Source organism: Crotalus tigris, unplaced genomic scaffold (assembly GCF_016545835.1).
Source record: "Crotalus tigris isolate CLP2741 ecotype Arizona unplaced genomic scaffold, ASM1654583v1 scf7180000019068.10715455, whole genome shotgun sequence".
Classification (NCBI taxonomy): Eukaryota; Metazoa; Chordata; class Lepidosauria; order Squamata; family Viperidae; genus Crotalus; species Crotalus tigris.
Genome location: NW_024097358.1, coordinates 9,820,914 through 9,840,348, shown reverse-complemented (window position 1 = coordinate 9,840,348; position 19,435 = coordinate 9,820,914). Strand labels below are relative to the sequence as shown.

The following is a 19,435-nucleotide window of genomic DNA, read 5'->3' as shown; positions in this document are numbered from 1 at the left end:
ATATCCCATTCATGCCAAGGAATTATGATACTGACAAGCAGCATTTTCATATACAGATGTCTATTACTATTAGGTTCTGAATAGCTTTTATTTTCTTACTTGCCTGCATTCACAAATATATTTCTTAGTAACTTCTCTTCCACATAGAAAAGTATTAAATATATGGTTCAGCTTTTGCAGAAGGAAGATTCCAAAATCTGGGTAGAACTCACATCTGTACAACAGGACCTCTTATGCAACTTAATATCCAAAATTATCACTACTGAAAGATTTTATTCTGCAGATGCTTGCTGTCTTTTGCCTAAATTCAGATTTATAATGCGAACTGATCAGAGAAATCCTTCAATCAGTTAGCTGTCTTGTATCTAAGATTAACTTTAATTGGTTGAGCTATTTAGTGGAAAACAATATAAAAATATAAAATGAAATATGCTCAAAATTATTGCTCTTTATTTCAATTAACCAAACTTTTTAAAGAGTCCTATATGAACGTATATTTCCTATTTTCTTGCAACCTCTTTATAAAATTATATACAATAATTATTTTATTTGCATTTTATTTAGTAGCCTGAACATCACAAGCAATAATGTGGGGAGAAAATATTGTGAGGTAAAATGATTACCACAACAAGACAGGTCCTAAATTACAAACCAAAAGCAATTTTCAACAAACCAAAAGCAATTATCCTATAGTTTCCTCACTCGGTTTTTCTGGGTCAGGTTCTAATTCTTTCTCAGATTCTCCCCCAGGTTCTTCCTGTTCCTCTCCTTTCTTCTCAGTTTCTCCTGGATCTGGTTCTCCCTCCATCTGTTGCATCTCCCCATTCCCAGACGCAAGCGTCTCTTCTTCTTCTTGGGGTGATACCTCTTTCACTTCTTCAGATTCAGGTTTCTCAGTTTCCTTTTTTTCTGTATCGTCTGCATCTCTCTTGAGTTCTTCCTCCTCCAACTCTTCTTCTTCCTCCTCTTCATCTTCTAATTCTGGGAAATAATAAAATTTCAATGTTTATATCCATGTGTACTCTCAGGTTTATGACTTCTCAGCCATATTTCCATTTTACAGCTATGGGAGAGGCAGGATTACTAAGGAAAAAAAATGAGGATAATTATAAAAGAAACATAAACGGATGGCTTTTAATTTCCTATTCAGAACTTTGAGGGCAGCTATATTATTCTTTTGTACCCTCCCTTACAATATGCAACTGTTTTTTGACAGTGGGCATAAAGATATAGAGATTCCTGACTTATCAGAAATAGAAAGACAGGAGGTCCACTCAACAATCCTCAGATATTCATTCTAGAAAAGAAATGAAGACTTCTATGCTGAATTAATACCAACACTGAAGTTTAAACTTAAAATCAAATATAAAAATGTGGTCAATCAAAAAGAGAAAAATGCAGTGCTACCTACTAACCAAAAATAAAAGACTGGAGAAATACTACCACCTATAGGACAAGCTTTTCTATGCAGCTGCAATGCTTATTCATTTGCAATGCTTATTCATTCACTTTTAATACAGAATCCAAAATCATTGCATTCCAACATTTAATGTTGCTCATTGTTTTTTGAGACATGATTATTATGTATTAAATACATTTGTAGTGTTTATTTACAAATGCAGGTAATAGAGACTTATCAGAGATTTTGTACTTTTAATTAAAATTGTCTACTTGCACATTTTATCCATTATTTTCTGTTCAGCACAATAGGATTAATAGTGTATTACCTCTTTTAATTAATCTGTCTTGGATCCCTGAACATCTGAAATACTATTGACTGTTCCCTCTTTTTTCTCTCTCTTTCTTTCCTCTCTCTCTTTCCTCTCCCTCCCTCTCTCTCCCCCTCTATCTCTCTTTGTCTATCTTTCCTCTCCCTCTTTCTCTTTTTCTTTCCTCTCTCTTTCTCTCTCTCTTTTTCCTCTCCCTCCCTCTTTCTCCCTCTCTCTTTCCTCTCCTTCTCTCTTTCTCTTTCCTCTTTCTCTCTCTCTCTTTCTTTCCTCTCCCTCTCTCCCTCTCTTTCTTTCTTCTCTCCCTTTCTCCCCCTCTTTTTCTCTCTCTTTCTCTCTCTCCCTCTCCTTCTCTTTCTCTCCTTCTACCCCTTTTTTCTTTCCTCTCCCTTTCTCTTTTTCTCTCTCCCTTTCTCTTTTTCTCTCTTTCTCTCTCTTCCCCTCTCTCTTTCTCTCCCTCTCTTGCTCTTTTCTCTCCCTCCCTCTCTCTCTTTTTTTCTCTTTCTCTCTCTCCCCCTCCCCCCTCCCTCTCTCCAATCTTCTGCTCACCTGGTAAGCTGGCTTCAGGCTGTTCTCCAACAATCTGACACAAATTCCTATTGGACTAGCTCTCTCCTGTCTTTCCTGCTTCCTGCAAAGATGCAGTAAAGGGAGGAGCCCTGCCCAATAAGCTTGTCAGCTCGTCGGAGAACAGTGTGAGGCCACTCTCTTTTTTAAACACACACACACAGAGAGAGAGAGAGAGAGAGAAGGGAAGCATAAGTGCCTCTCTTTGTCTCTCTCTCTCTCTCTGCAAATGGCAGAGGAGGCTAGGAGCCGCAGGAGAAGGTTCAAAGAGCCACATGTGGCTCCGGAATCGCAGGTTGCCAAACCGTGGGCTATACAAAACCCAGTAAAGGAGAAAGTCCCATAGGCACTCAGTTGTCAAGTCATACTTTGCAGATTAACACATACATTTCTATTTGACTGTAACCAGTGCAGAGCTGACAATATAGGTACAACTTGCTCCCAGATTGGGAGCCAATTAAGACACAAGATGCCTTAGACTGGACTAACTGTGATTTCTAGATAATTATTTAAACAGAGCTCCATGTAAAACAAATTGCAGTAGTCTGTGAAAACATTATTGTCACTAGTTCTGTCTGTTCCAGGTAAGAAAACAATTGGTGTATAAGCCAAAGTTGGTTAAAAGTTTCCACAACTAGAAGCCTCTACATGCTGTTCAAGCAGAAGCCAGGAGTCTGGAAGAACCCCCCCCCCCAGTCACAAACCTACAGCTGGATAGGTAGTGCCTGTTCAACAGGGATATTGCTTGGCACCTAAGGAGAATCCCAATGTACAAATAGCAACTCCATTTTGCTTGGGTTAAATTTGAGCTGTTACCTTCCATTTGGACTGTCACAGCCTTCAGACATCAGGACAAAACTTCAACAGCGTTTTCCCCACAATCCAAGGTAGCAATATATATATATTATTATTCTTAGCACACTAATGCCACCACATCCAAAATTGTTGGATGACTTCTTTTAGTGATTTCTTACAGATATTAAAAAGCAAGGGGTGGGGGAGAATATCCTTATCATACCCTCATAATTGAAGGACCATCAAGCTGACCTCCATTCCCCTACCACAGCTGATTAAAACCAGAAAGGAAGGAATGGAACCCTGGCAAAACATGTTTGCCTGGAATATTCTGTAATCAACTTGGTACATATACCAACCTTTCAATTCACGCATTCTCTCAAGTCTCTGTTCTTCTTTCAACTCTTTGATGAACCCTTTGTTGGCTTCATCCAGAGCCTGGAAAAAAATATAGTCTGAATACCCAAGAGAAACTTCATAAAGATTTTAAGAGATATTCTCCTTGCATACTTAGTTTCTTTAGTGTTCAATTTACACACTGAAACAGTGTCATCAATATGTGTACTTGTAAGATATGATTAACCAGAAAAAGCATAGGAATTGGAGATGTAACCCTGTTTTGTTTCTTTAAAGAGAGTGGCACAGGGAAACTCACATATGTATGTCAAACACAGTTATCTGGCATCTTCCAGTCATCAGAAAGGTGTCACAAGACTCTGTTGAATGGAAAACTGGGAAAACAATTAAGTTGTTGGATCTGGTAAATTGTGCAGCATGTGATTAGAAATTGGAAGAAAATGTAGTGGCTCTTGACAAACACAGGTCTCAGCTTTATTGACTTCTTAGAACAAATGAAGAGATCTGTTGAGTTCTTCAACAATAGTCAGCCAACAATTTCGGTTGGTAAGTTAGTAACTCGGCTGTTAAGTAAATCTGGCTTCCCCATTGATTTTGCTTGTCAGAAGGTCACAAAAGGTGATCACATGCCCACCTGGACACTGACACCGTCATAAATATGAACCAGTTGTCAAGCATTCGAATGTAAATCACATGACCATGGAGATGCTGGAACTATCATAAATGTGAAAAATAGAATGTGGTCTTCTAGATTTACTATCTTCCTGAACAGGGGCATCACATGTCATGTACTACTTTACTTTCCCAAACTCTGGGCAGCCATAAGCTGCACTTTGGGAAATCCCAATTTATCTTATCAACTTACCATAAAAATAAATCATTGGTCCTAAACCTTCATGCAATTTTTTTCCACCCTCCATTTTTGTGTTACTTACAATGATGATTGCCTGCTGAGCTGCATCATTATGGATACGTTTTGCCTTCTCTAGAGCCTTTTCAAAGTATGTGACTGCAGACTGAAAATCCTCCAGTTTAACTATGAATAGATAAAAACTGACACAGAAACTGACACAGATAGTGTTCACGTGACACATTTCCAAACTGAGTATTGTACAGGAAACAAGATATTACCTACCTAATGTAAAAACTGCCCAGGATTTGAGAAGAACAGTATTTGGGTTTTAATTTTTAATATCAATAACATTTTAAACTTTTTGTATAATAACAGAGTTCATTAGATCAAGTCCTTTTGAATGCAGGAATTAAAAGCAGTTAACTGGATGTTTAGTTGTCTCCCTTCATCCTTTTAAAGTTAAGAGATCACTATGTTTTTAAGACATAGAAGCAATCCTGTAGTTTTAAACAGCAATCTGAGTTGGACTCATTTGTATTTTAACAGTGAGCATATGCATGATTGTCAATATCTTGGCTAAGTGAAGTTGCTGAGTTGAATAGTAGGTGGCAATTTTCTCTACCGCAACAAACTAAGCCTATCTGTGGAGATTCTCTTATATAGCAAATAATGATAAATGGGTTTTCATTAGAAAAGAAGGAGGAACTCTGCTACGTAAAACAGACTCAGTCCAGCCAGTAAAGATAAACATTTGGGTGTAAAGCTTATGCAAAGTAACTTACCCTGTGCCTGTGCCACCAATACACCACCATTGAGCTGCCACTCAATGTCTCCCTCTTCCTCTGCGCACTGCAAGGACTTTTCACCATAGTCTCGAGCTTCAGCTGCTTTGTTGAGTTCTAAGTAGCATCTGCCAATTTCGTGGAATAACCAAGTTTTCTCCAAGTTACTCTTCATAAGAGGAATCTTTTCCTCCCAGCTTTGCAAAAAAGAAATGTAAAGATTTATTTACAGAAAATAAATTTAGCCTTTAAAAACATTATTCTAGACTCCCATAAAGCTTCTGCCAAGATTCCTGATTTCTATTTTTATATGATTGTTACAAATGATTACAACTCTGTTAAGGGTGGGTCAGATATGAGATTCAGAGATTAGAGATTATGATTAAAATGGTGGGGCCTTATAGATTTAAAGGAGAGCTGATAAATATCTGTCACCATTGGGAATTGGCAGCTAAGATTTTCAGGAGGCAAATTTTAGCATTTGTCAGGAATGGGGATTATACAAGAATCATCCATATATGGTAAGCCGGTTTTCAGGGGAAAAACAATTTCAAGTTTCCATAATAATAAATTTTTCTTAATGTAGTAATTTCAGCCTTTAACATTAATTTTTCTGCATCTTCTCATTCTTTGGGACATTCACTAGATTATGAGTGAGGGGTCTCTGTTCCTCCCAATGACCTAACAGTGTGTTGGCTAGGATTGATGAGATGGCATTTGGAGGCTACAAGTTCCCACTAACCTGGATTCCCATTCTATATCCCTGGCAGAAATCAGTTCTAATAGCTGTTAATATATCATTACTTTTCTTTAACTGAATTGCTCTCCTTGATCATTTATAATCAAGTAAAGTTAAAATAGGACAAAGGCCTTATCACTGTTTGACTTCCACATACGTATCAATGGCTTCCTGAAAGTTGCCCATACGGGCATGTACTCGACCAATGTTGTCAAGGGCTCTGGAGATGGCATCAGTCAAGTTGCTGCAAAAAAGACAAAAGCAAATGATCTGATACTATTACAAAAATATCCCATCAACTATCATCAATCTTGGATATTATTTCTATGCATTAATGTATAGTGCACTATGAATGTGCACAATACTTTAAAACATGAATGGCAGTTTGTGATTTGTAGTATGTGTGTGACCTCTGCCTCCAGTTTGCAACCCCAATTTACATTTCCAAAATTTAACAGGGGAAACTTCTCAATGTTGCCTATTTATAATGAACTGAATAGATGTGTTCCAGCCTGTGAGAATATCCCTTCTCATCTTCCAAACCTGAAAAAGGATACACAATATTTTGCTGTCCACTACAATCACAAGTGGTGACAACTATTATGTTAAACAGACTCACGTAATGGCTTCCAGCCTCTGTTCTCCCTGATGCCAGTTATTCAAATGCATGGATCATTAAACAAGTATGGAGTACCTCATGGGTGGATGAGGTCCTGGGAAGCCTACCACTCACTTCAGTCTAAAGAAGTGGTGGCGAATCTATAGCACATGTGCCAGAGGCGGCACTCAGAGCCCTCTCTGTTGGCACGTGCCGCCGCCGCAAGCAGCAGGTCCATCAGGCCACCACCACTGCCCGGAGCAGGAGTCCCGCCCAGCACAAAAGAGGTGAAGTGGCTGACTAGCAAGTTCGAGTAGAGGTGGTAGAGCAGAGGTCACCAACCACTGTCAACTGGCAGACTGGAAGAAAAGGGAGGGGGAAGTATTTTACATGTGTGTGTGTACACACGGGGCCGCGAGTATGCATGCACTGCAAATGAGGCGGGGCTAGTGCATGCGTGATAGTAGCCCTGCCCCATTCTTGCTTGGTGCAGCGCCTTGTATCTGCACCCCGCGGGGCAGCGATGGCTGTTTTTGCACCTTGCAGCACGGTGGCCCATTTTTGCACCCCTGGTTTTTGCATGCCCCCCCCCGAGGGCACCATAATGCTGATGGGCCCCTGGCACTTTGCGATAAATAAGTGGGTTTTGGGTTGCGGTTTGGGCATTCGGTTTCTAAAAGGTTCGCCATCAGTGGTCTAAAGGGAGACAAGCAATAAAAAGCTTTACAAAGCAAAAATATCCCAGTCGGGGGAACGGCCCAGCTAGATTAAGCCTAGCGCCATATTCCAATATCAGAGAGGCTTCCAAACAAGCCTCTGTGGGAAAAGGACCTCTGCCCTAACAGCTGAACATTGGGAGGAGCAATGTTTCCTTTGCTTAACCCCTTTCCTCCTCCAGAAACCCTCATTTCAATAAAAAAACCAAAAAAAAAAAAAAAAGCTGGGAGACATACTTGTTGATTGTTCTCTCCTGTCCCAAGGTGTTGAAACTAAACTCTCCACCTCTGCACTCCAATCTCATCCCATTTAACCACCTCATTTGCTAATTTACTGCAGGTCTGGAAAGCTGATGACAAAAACTGTTAAGTTTTTAGCTTGACAAGTGACTGCCAGGCTGAAGAGTAGAAGAAACGAAGAATGCAAGCAAAAAAAAAAAAAATCTTCCTGCAACTTATTTGTGTGGAGGAGATGAACAAAAGTTCAGCTCAAAAGAAAAAGCAGCTATAGCACAAACGTGCAACAAATGGCCACAGCAGAAGCTGGGTCCTAAAGGGAATCATATAGGCAGCACTTAAGCAAGGGAAAGATTTTAGGAAGCATCCTGGAGCTGCTATCTTTGCATGCAGGCAGCTGGCTTTCCAAAAGCCCAGCAAGAGCCTGGGAAGGTTTGCAGTCTCTCAATGGCCAGCTGAGCAGAGTACAAAGCTCGGAAAGCAGCTGCCATTTCTGCTAGAAATTGTTGAAGCACTGAAAATGACAGCTGCTTCCAGGAGGTCTGGGGAACAGGCCAGAGCACTACAGGATCCAGTCAGGACAGGATGGGGGGAGAGAAGTGAAGGGGGTGGGATCCTTGTGTTTGGTCATAAGAGTGAATGACAGCAGGTACACTGCAGCCACCATAACTTTGAAACAGGTTCATATGTAACTTTTGTGGGTTCTATTGTAACTTTGAATAGCCGTTAAGTGACCGGAGGTATTCCGAGAACTACCTGTATAGGTTTAGTTGAATTTGTTTTTATAGATTTAATATTTGTAACTTTTCATTATATTTAATTCCCCTTATTAATTTTATATGGAGAATGTATTGTATATTGTTGTATTTTTTTCTTACTCTACGCTGATCATTGATCAAAATAATTTTTTTCTCTCTAAGATGGGTATCTTTTTGCTTCTGCCAAAGTTGCCTATTTCTGCTTTAAAGAGTACAAAGGGCCCCAGCAAAGCAGCAGAGCAGGCTTGGAATATTATTCTGCTTTTTAAAGTGTTGTAAGAACAAATCAATTATATCAATAACTGATTAAAAAGGAGATTAAATAAAACAATTATATGATATGGATCATTTTTAAATTATTTGTTAAGAACTTATTTATTTAAAAAAATCTTTTATATATTTAAGAGAGCAATATGGTAAGGATTGCAATTCAACCTTTTTTAATGGCTAATGCTGAATTTTTTTGATCATTGGAGAGTGAAATCACAGCAGAAATAATTTAATTCAGTAAAATGATTATCTTGAAACTATAGGTTAATCATAAATCTTGGAATCAATGTCCCTAAATAATAAAATGTCATTAAAGGGCCTCAGCAATTGAGAGAAAGTAATACAGTGGAAAACTCCTTACTTTTATCTTTTTTAACCACTCCACTGCAAATAACTCTAAGCTCAAGATAATAGAGATATTATAGGGAAGTTAGACAGGACAGACTTGTCTAGCAATGGAAACTTTCTTCCAAGGAGCTCAGGAGAAGTGCATACACTGATATGCTGATCACACATTGTTTTCTAATCATTAACAAAATAAAACATCTTAATCCCTTGGGCAATTTTGCTTTTCCCAGGAAAGAGGAAGACTGGGTGATTGCTTCTTTCCTACTTTTCTTTGGCAATATCCAGATCTAGCCGATGGCTCTGCAAAGCTGCCATCATATTCCCCATCTCAATGTGAGCATTTCCAATGCAGCTGTAGAGATTTCCAACCAGCTCGCTCCTGTTGGGGATTTCATCATCAGACCAGCTCTGGATTTTTTTCAGTACTTGCTCAGCTTTCTGGCAACTTCTTTCAGGGCAGCCACTGGTCAGCACTTAGGAGAAAAAGAAAAAAACCTCTGCATGAGCAAATATGCTAATTAAGCATGCATGCACTGAAACAATGCACAGAAATTCAGGACGATCATATGAAATACTTATTTAATACAAACTATCAAGTTTTTCTCAGCAGGTTTGAGGATAATAGCTAATTTAAGTGGTGTTAAAAAGAAACTAGATACATTCATCAAAGACAGGACAATTAATGGCCATTAAAGTTGATTCCTACAGTATGTAACTCCTGAATCACAGGCAATCTAACTCAAACACCAGCAAGAAAAGCCTTAGATACTTCCACGCATTGCTTATAGTTTTAGATTATATGTCAATTATAATAAAAAATGAATCATTTATTGCACCTGTGCATTAAATTGTAATTATTATTTTATCTTATTTTTCTTTTTTTTCCTATTTTCTTTTTTCTTTTTCTAAATAAAAGCCCTCCCAGATTTCTCCATGCATGAGAACTTCATGAACAAACCTAATTGGGTAATGAGTGACACAGAATGCTAGAGTATAAATGAAGCAGCAGTGTTTCTCTTATATTCTTAAATTTGCCTGGAGTTTGGTACAGTTTGATACATTTCACATATATCTGAAAGAATAATTCTCTCACAAAACAATGCTAGAAAATATCAAAAGGCATTCAGATAATACCAAAAAACAGATTTTGGAATCTGCTACTTTCTGAGGCTATAGGAGATAATATTTTAGAAGAACAAGAAGTACCACTCAAAGAACTTACTAATAGGTGCTGAGGACATTTTTTTAGTAAGAAATATGATCCTAGATACCAAAATATTATACTCTATACATTAAGAAGTCACACATATTACATACAGTATATTATTTCAAAGACTTGATGAAAAACAAATTGGAAGGATCCTGAAAGCATATTTTCTTAGTTAGGACAATCCTTGTTCTGTAAATATTGCAGATCTATCTTATTTGAGGCAGCACACAAACAATCCCATTAATAAATTCTAACTGGTCCCCATTTTCACCTGAGCCACCTACGCATATCAATGTCCTCCATGCTCTTTAGTATGTATCTTGCCACCTCAGAGGGTTTCCGCTTTTGATCCCGGGTCCATCTTTTCAACATAAGCTTGCGATCTCTGATCCGGGCATAAATAGGCTTTTGCTGCTGCCAGAAATCTGTGCGAGTATCCAGGTAGGAAAGACCCTCCTGAAGTAAGTCTCCAACAGTTACTCCCTGCTTGGTAACGCTTTTGATCAACTCTGCAAGAAAGCCAGAGGCAAAAATAGGGTGAGTTATTTTGAGTAGATAAGTAATAGATATATTATCAATCCAATTTTTGGTGTCAAAATACTATATTTGTTAGACTCAGAGTACTCTTCTCAACTGTGGTTTCCCCTATAAATGTTTTCCAGACAGTTCTGAAAGAGAGCTTATTTAAAGAAAAACTTCCAAATGTTGATATGCTGGTAGTCTTTGACTAATGACCACAATTGAGCCCAAAATTTCTATTGCTAAGTAAGACAGTTATTAACTCAGTTCTGTCCCATTTTACAACCTTTCTTGCTACAATTCTTAAGTGAATCACTGCAGTGGTTAAGTTAGAAATATGATTATTAAATGAATCTGGTTTCTCCATTGACTTTGCTTGTTAAAAGGTTGCAAGAGGGTTATGAAGGTTGCAGTATGCCCTGGGATACTGCAACCATCAAAAAAATCAGTTGCCAAGCATCCAAATTTTGATCACATGATCATGATGCTTCTGCAATGATTATAAATGTGAAAACCAGTCATAAATCACTTTTTTCAGTGCTCTTGTAACTTTGATAGGTCACTAAATGAACTGTTGTACATCTATGGATGTAGGAAGAAAATGCAGTTTATTCCCCACAACTAGTAAGCATGAAGATGAAACAAGTCTTTCAGAGGAAGAAATTTCCTTAGAAAAATATTTCAATCACTTTTTAAATCATTCAAGCAAAAAATGCTATTGAAATACAAAGCAGAAATCCATGCAAATACAAATTCAAAAAGTTTGAAGTGATTGTTTAACTAAATAAATCTTACAGGTTTATAATATGGGGCTAATCTCTCTTTTAAAATAATACTGGCCTCTGTAGATACGCGGGGCTTATATGGGTATGTCATTTGTAAATCTTCCTGAGCAAAGGCAACTGATCAGCCAATATGTATATTAACTAAGGATTATGAGAACAAAAGTCCAACACATTCAGCAGCTGTCTTAGAATCTATAAAAATGTGGATATTTTCAAATTAACTAGAACATCAGCTAAAGATGATGAATCAAGTATTGCTTACCCAATTAATAATAATAATAACCACCACCTTTAAGGTTTTTTAGTCCAACACCCTGCTCAGGTAGGAAACCCTATATCAGGCATGTCAAACTCGCGACATCACATGACATTGCACGATGTATTGCGACTTTCCCCCCATTGCTGGCAATGGGGTGGACGCAATTTCAGAGTGACGCATCCGGCCCAGGGACTGGCAGTTTGACACCCCTGCCCTATAACATTTCAGACAAATTGTAAGTCTCTTCTTAAAAACTTCCAGTGTTGGAGCATTCAAAATTTCTGGAGGCAGGTTGTTCCACTGATTAATTGTTCTAACTGTCAGGAAATTTCTCCTTAGTTTTAGGTTGCTTCTCTCTTTGATTAGTTTCCATCTATTGTTTCTTATCCTGCCTTCAGGTGCTTTGAAGAATAGCTTGACTCCCTCTTCTTTGTGGCAACCCCTGATATTGGAACACTGCCTATCATGTCCCCCCTTGCCCTTCTCTTCATTAAACTAGACATACCCAATTCCAGCAACCGTTCCTTATATGTTTTAACCTCCAGTCCCCTGATCATCTTTGTTGCTCTTCTCTGCACTCTTTCTAGAGTCTCAACATCTTTTTTACATCGTGGTGACCAAAACTGGATGCAGTATTCCAAGTGTGGCCTTACCAAGGCATTATAAAGTGGTATTAACACTTCACGTGATCTTGATTCTATCCCTGTTAATACAGACTAGCACTGTGTTGGCTTTTTGGCAGCTTCAGCACACTGCTGGCTCATATTTAAGTGATTGTCCACTAGGACTCCGAGATCCCTCTCACAGTTACTACTATTGAGCAAGGTACCCCCTATACCAGAAGTCCCCAACATTTTGGGCACTGGGGATTGGTTCTGTGAAGAAAGATTTTTCTGTGGACCAGAGGGGGCATGGTTTCATGTGCTGCCTGCATCCAGCGGATGAGGCTTCACTTGTTTGTGTGGCCCAGTTGTTGGTATGCGGCGGCCCGGTGCCGGTCCACAGACTGGGGGTTGGGGACGCCTGATCTATACTGTATCTGTGCATTTGGTTTTTCTTACCTAAATGTAGAACCTTACTTTTTTCATCATTTAATTTAATTTTGTTAGATAGTGCCCAATGTTCAAATCTGACAAGATCCTTAAGCCTATCTTCTGGAGTGTTGGCTATTCCTGCCAGCTTGGTGTCATCTGCAAATTCGATGAGTTCCCCATCTATCCCCTCATCCAAATCATTGATGAAGATGTTGAAGAGCACTGGGCAAAGTACAGAGCCCTGGGGCACCCCACTGCAGATTTCCCTCCATGTAGATGTAATTCCATTGAGGACCACACACTGAGGACGGCCGGTCAGCCATCTACAAATCCATCTGGTGCTGATGCTGTCTAACCCTCATTTTTCTATCTTACTATCTGGTCTACTTTATCAAATGTCTTACCAAAGTTCAAGTAAATAATATCCACAGCATTCCTCTGGTCCAGTAATTTTGTCACCTGGTCAAAGAATGCAATAAGATTTGTCTGGCATGATCTGTTTTTGACAAACCCATGTTGGCTTTGTTAATGACTTTGTTTGCCTCTAGGTGTTCGCTGATTCGTCGTTTGATTATCTTTTCCAGAATCTTCCCAGGTACTGAGGTCAGGCTGATATGTCTGTAATTTCCTGGATCCATTTTTTTTCCTTTTTTGAAGATGGGAACTACATCAGATCTTCTCCAGTGCTCTGGTAGTTCCCTAGTGCTCCAGGATCTTTGAAAGGTATAGTTCAGTGGTTCTGAGATCACATCTGCCAGTTCCTTCAGAACCTTGGGGTGTAATCCATCTGGTCCTGGTGATTTGAACTCATCTAGAGTGAACAGGTGCTCACTTACCATTTTCTTGCCTATCTTAATTTGTGTTTCTAATCTGTTTTTTACTGTACTTTCTTTGATAGGTTGGTCTGTTTTTTGCCTTTGTGTAAAGACGGGTGCAAAAAACAAATTGTTTTGCTTTCTCCCTGTTGCTTGTCACCTTCTTGCCACTTTCTCTCACTAATAGACCATAATTTCCTTAACCTTTTTCTTGCTTTTTACATGTTGAAAGAAGCTTTTTTGTTATTTTTGACTTTTGTCACAAGCCTTAGTTCATTTTGAGCCTTAGCTTTCCTCACTTCATCTTTGCACACTCGGGCTATTGGCTGATATTGTGCCCTAGTTATGTGTCCCTCTTTCCATTTTTTATACTTGTCCTTTTTGTCTTTCATTTATCTAGTATTAGTTTACAGTGAATATAATTGTCTGGTTCATTGGAGATTTTAAGGATTGAATATAATTATTTGGTTCACAAATAATACTAAATCATACATTACAGTTTGCAGGTTATAATGCCTGACAAAAACATTCTGTAGCACTAAAACCAAATCACTTTATGGTTTAATGTATATATGAGTCCAGCCTCTTCAAAGAACCTATCCCGTTGCTGATATGTAATATCAGCACACCTAACAGACAACCTTAAAAAAATAGAACAAAAACACAAAATCAGTAAGATATAATAGGAAACTTTGAGTAGTACAGCAAGAAACTAAGGGATCATACATTTTTCTTTCCTGCTTTTGTGCTTCATTTTTCTCTATTCTTTTCTATTTTGAAATTGAAAATATAACTGTAGTCCACTTGTTAAGATGCTTGCCTCAAATCAGATTTAGAAGAAAGGAATCAAAGTGTGCAATTGGTATTTGAGCCCCCCTATTTTAGCCTACCAACACCAGAAAGCTCTATTTGAAGGTAATCTTACAGAGCCAGTCAAGTTCTCTCCCTTCAACAATCCTTTCCATGGACTTGTCAACTAAGGAAATTGCATATTCCAGAGGATTTTGAAACTTGTTAAAATGTGCTTGTACTTCAGTAGCAAGCTTTTGCATTTTGCTATCATCCCTTCATGAATTGTATGTTCCTTAACCATGGAACAATTTTAGTAGTGCACATTGCAGAAAAGATTATTAACCTAGACAAGAAATCACTTTCCTGAAAAAGTCAATTTCATAGGGGCAGACAAGCTAATGAGGTATGTAGTTCTGTGATTCCCAGGCCCCACACTATACAAATGCATTAAATTAAAACCTTCATCCTTGAGCAGTTTTTCCAGAAAAGCTTTGTCAATATAGAGCTCTCCTAGGAGCTGCCGTTCCATCTTCTCGTTCCTCACAGGGGCCTGTTGTTTACTTAAGTACTTTGCATCCTTTTTGATATGGATTTTTTGCTTTGCTTTTTTACTCTGTTATAAGAAAAGAAAAAAATACAAGGACAATTATTTTTTACTTCTCCTTTCTCTGCAGCATTATTTCTTCAGAAAGAAATAAAAAGGAGCCCTGGAAGATAGCAATGCTGTCTCTCAAACTAATAGATCCAGAAGTATAGATTAAAACAAACTGAACAGAGATAGAAAAAGGGTTTCCACAATGTGAGAGGCTTGGGACAATATGATTAAAAACTCAAGAATTATGTCAATCCATGCTCTCATGTAGATGGTGATTCAGGGTATGAACTGTAAACACAAAAGGCCTTGTCTTACACATTCAATTACTTCATTATGCAACTTCCTCAAAACATCAATTTAAGGATGATAATGATACTCCCCTATTTTAGAAGGTTTTCTCTAGATCAGAGATGTCAAACACAAGGCCCGGGGGCCGGATGCAGCCCGCAAAGTGGTTTCATGTGGCCCGCGAAGCCATCTTGGAAACAGTGAGGGAACGGCCCCTGCTGCCTTGGCCCTGGCCCAGGCCGGCCGGGAATCAATGTACAATTTTGGGGTGGCCATCTATGCTGAAACACATTTAGTCTTAGCTCCACAAGGTTGTCTAGAAAGAGAGAGGAACCAGCCCCTGCTGTGTCGGCCCCGCCCCCTGGGTGCATGCTGGGGAGGTGTCACCCTTTGTGAGGAATGAAGAAATGGACCATGCCTTGGCGCTTGCCCCGGTTCCACCCCCTTCTGCCAGAGACCCTCAGATCTGTCCCATTCCTGCCCAGGCCCTACAGGCACCCTTGATGCAAACAATGTAGAGCTGGCCACGCCCACCCATTAGGCCACACCCACTCTATCCACACCCACCCAGTAGGCCGCACCCACCCTGGCCACACCCACCCAGCCCCCCCGAGGGCAACCGCAATGCTGATGCAGCCCTCAATGAAATTGAGTTTGACACCCCTGCTCTAGATTCTTAGCTAATGTATATGAAGCTATTTAAACAGTTGACAAGTATAAATAGAAATAGATAAACATTTGGCATTTTAAAAATCCAATTTAAATGAAGGGAATTTAAGGATATGATTGAAACATTCACAGTCTAGGCAAGGTGAACGGCTTTTATTATTCTCATGACCTTCTGTTCTGACATTGTTGGGTTCTACATGGTGCATTCTCTATTTTTGCCCCATTAAAATATTGTATGAATAATGGAATATTATATATTTCAGATCAGGTATACAATACAGTACAATAGATTACTGTAGTCTATCTACATAGTATACCCTCAGCTTCATCAGTAGTATCCAAACTTTGGAAATTGTTTTCCTTCAGGTGAGATCAAGTGGCTCAGGAAAAATAACTGATCAAATATCATCTTATGCAAAACAAGTAAAAGCAAATAGAAATTTCAATTGTTTTTTTAATATTCATAATATAAACTATTTATAAATGGATAGGATGAAAGTAGTCTTCAGAGGAATGAAGATATTGCTACTGGTCTTACATATAATGGTTCAAGAAAAAGGTCAATGAATTGCAAAACCCCACCATTCTTATTATCTAACCTGCCCCAATGTCATGAAACCCATTCCACTTTTTCTATTTACTCCTAGAATAGGCACAAGATAACCACTTTGGAAAAAGCTGGAGAGACCATACCTCTGCCTGGCGACTCAAAAAGCAGAGGTCCGCTCTATTCTCCAATCTCACGGATGATGGGCCTACAGACAGAGAAGATAGCAAGTGGTCAGGAAGGCCCTAAAAAGCACCTACTGCAAGTAGTAGCCACAATATGTGCAAGAAAGAATATCAACCTTATTAAAACACACATATACACACGTTTCAACTCTCTGGTAATCTATATCCTTACTTTTTTTGAAAATATAGTTTAGAATATCACAAAACATTTCAAGTGTGATGAACCACAATTTTGTATAATGGCATATTATCTTTATTTCCCCAGTGTATTTTCCTTAAGATACTATTGCCGTATCTAGATGTGTAGTATACAAATCAGTGTACAATACAATATTGAATTAGGGTCAGTGTTATCCTGCTTAAAGTCTACCCTCTATCATGGAAATTCAGTGGGTGACTTTGGATCAATTATTGTCTCTCAATCACTTAAAAAATATTTTTAGTTTAGAGAAAAATTGGAGGAGGGAACACTATACATGATCCCTTGTGTTCCTGAAAGAAAGGCAATCTATCAAACTGAAGATAGAACCAGAATCTTTTTTAGAAAGAATTTTGAAAATATCCCATTTGTTTCCTTTAAAAATATGGGAAATAATAATGAGATGGGCTATAAAAAAACTTGCAAAGGAAGTTCTTCTTGAAGGCTTCATTAATACTTTATTTGGTTTTGAAAAGAACAAAATGAATTCTTTGGTTCATTTATATTTTGCAGAAGTGAAAACCATGTATTATAGGCAGTCCTCACACAGCACAATATTTGACTGGGGTTTTTTCATACGTTTTCTATCACATTCAAGTCTGACAGATAAAACAAAATAACCTTATATCAAAGAAAACCATACTGCTTACTTCCAACTGAATTTTCAATTGCTTCTTTGGACTTCTGAATACCCAGTCTGAATTTCTGCAAATCAGGGCGAAGCTTGTGCCCTCGATGATAAAAGACTAAAGCAAATTCAAAATCACCCATGGTATACAAGGCTTCTGCTTTTTGATACAATCCCTGTAACAGAAAGGAAAACTATGGGACTGGGGAAAAAAAGTTGGAAGACATATATATTGTACGTGCAAGTGAACAGCAAATATACATACATTTGTCCCAACATCTAATAATTTATCAGATATGACCAACTGGAATTAGAGTACACTTCAGGAACATTTTCTCTCTCCCTTACCAGCTCTATACTATTTTATTTAATTAGTTCTTTTTAAGAAACATTCTTCCAATTTATCCCTTTGCACGTCTAATTTGCATTTCTTTCAATATGATTTTCTAACCTAGTATTTTTTTTCCACAATTTGGAAAAAGATATAACTTTCTTTTAGCAACACACTAGATAACCCTTGATAAATTTTGAAACCTCTTGAGTTGGAATAGATATCTCTGCTTACCTTAGTAAATTCTTTGTCAGCAGTCAGAGAGGCTTCTGCATCTTTTAGGGCATTTTCTGTATCTCCAAGTCTTAAGTAGCATTTTGAACGGGCAACAAGGCAGTTCCTGTCACCAGGTTGAAGCTGTAAGGCCTAACCCATAAAAACAATTGTTTTCAATCTCCCTTATATTATTACTGTTATAAACTGAGCATTTCATACCCATTATTTCTCTGGTGAAAACGGAGATGTATTTTTCTTTTGCATATATTGTATTATATGATTTATAAGCTGCACTCCATTGTTATTTATTGCTAAACTCTGGATGTTGTGATAATGTTCTCTGTAGTACCTATACTCTCTGTCTTAAGTATCTTATTCTTGATATGAATACCATGAAAAATACTTTCTCTCCAGCTTTTCTTCTTTTATCCTTTTCCTCTACTTGTGTTTACAGAAAGAACTAATAATAAAGGAAACATAATACTGCGGCAACATGCATATTAACTGACAAGAAAGCTTCATCTCAAAGATAGTAGGGAGCACAGAACCAAATGAAAAATGAACAAGAAATTTGCTTTGTCACTATTAATTGTTACCAGCTTTGAAAACTTGCAGGACCCTGGGGGTTGAACAGTCTCTCCTACACTGGCTTCTCTATTCAGATAGCATATCTAAATAACAAATATCTGGACAATCAGAGTGCAGTAAAGGCAGGCAGAAAATTCTAACTTTTTGCTGCCCCTCGTAATTACTGGAGTTTAGATGCAATTCACTGCCTCCTTCCAGCTACGATGTCCCAGCATTCCCCAATCACACAGAACTTGACCTATCACATCTGGGGACCTGATCTGGCTATCCAGGTGATCCGGATGCAAGTCCCCTGCCTGCCATGCAACTTGAGGCCCGTCTCTGTGCAGCTTTGCTATGGGAAGGAGATCAAACAAGGCTCTTGCAACTCCTCTTCATGGGATTCCCGCTCAAGTATTAACCTTTCCCAGCTCTCGGTTAAATCTGCCTGCCTGCTTAGGAGGCAGATTCATTTCTCCCCGTCCATCTAGCGACTTCTCCGAATATCCACATAGAGAATGCTCACGTAAGTGTAATAGGACAGAGCTTTGCTGAGCTCCCCGCGCCGGCTAAGCATAGTTCCTTCCGCCATGAGGCTGGGAAAAGTCCCACGCAAAACTTCTCCCTCGTTGTCCCCCATCTTGGAAGAAGGCAAAGCCGAGAAGGACGCGACGCAGGTTGCCTCGCAACCTGCAGCTTAGCAACTGCAATACTTCCGGAAATTCGACGGGAAGCCGAATGGATCAAAAAATTGCAAAACTTTGGAACACGCTCTCCAGTAGCTTGGAAAACTATATAGTATTAGGATTGTACAAAATTCCGAACAATCACTAGATGGCTTGTTGTATAGATTTTTGCACTCCAGATATAGTAACCCTATTTCATATGGGTTTCTTTTTGCAGAACAATTAATCTAAACTAAACTTACTGTGCCCAATTTTGTTTATTCTTTTGGCTGTCACTGTTCCCTTTCCTCTATTAAAAACACATCTTTGAGCAGAGGCTTTATTTAAGGATCTCTTCATAATTTAGCAAAGGAAAAAAGTAAA

At 38.6% G+C, this 19,435-nt stretch overlaps 1 protein-coding gene across 1 annotated transcript; it reads right to left on the bottom strand.

Moving 5' to 3' along the window:
- Nucleotides 1-540: 540 nt before the first annotated feature.
- ODAD4 (outer dynein arm docking complex subunit 4) lies at nucleotides 541-19,042 on the bottom strand. The gene is made up of 12 exons (XM_039359179.1): nucleotides 18,913-19,042; nucleotides 17,838-17,969; nucleotides 17,295-17,448; nucleotides 16,407-16,468; nucleotides 14,621-14,774; nucleotides 10,242-10,466; nucleotides 9,013-9,220; nucleotides 5,978-6,064; nucleotides 5,082-5,278; nucleotides 4,382-4,482; nucleotides 3,449-3,527; nucleotides 541-981 (listed from the first exon to the last, which is right to left on the bottom strand). Exons 1-12 carry the CDS (start codon nucleotides 19,024-19,026, stop codon nucleotides 683-685), a joined length of 1,812 nt encoding a protein of 603 aa, XP_039215113.1. The 5' UTR covers nucleotides 19,027-19,042; the 3' UTR covers nucleotides 541-682.
- Nucleotides 19,043-19,435: the final 393 nt, after the last annotated feature.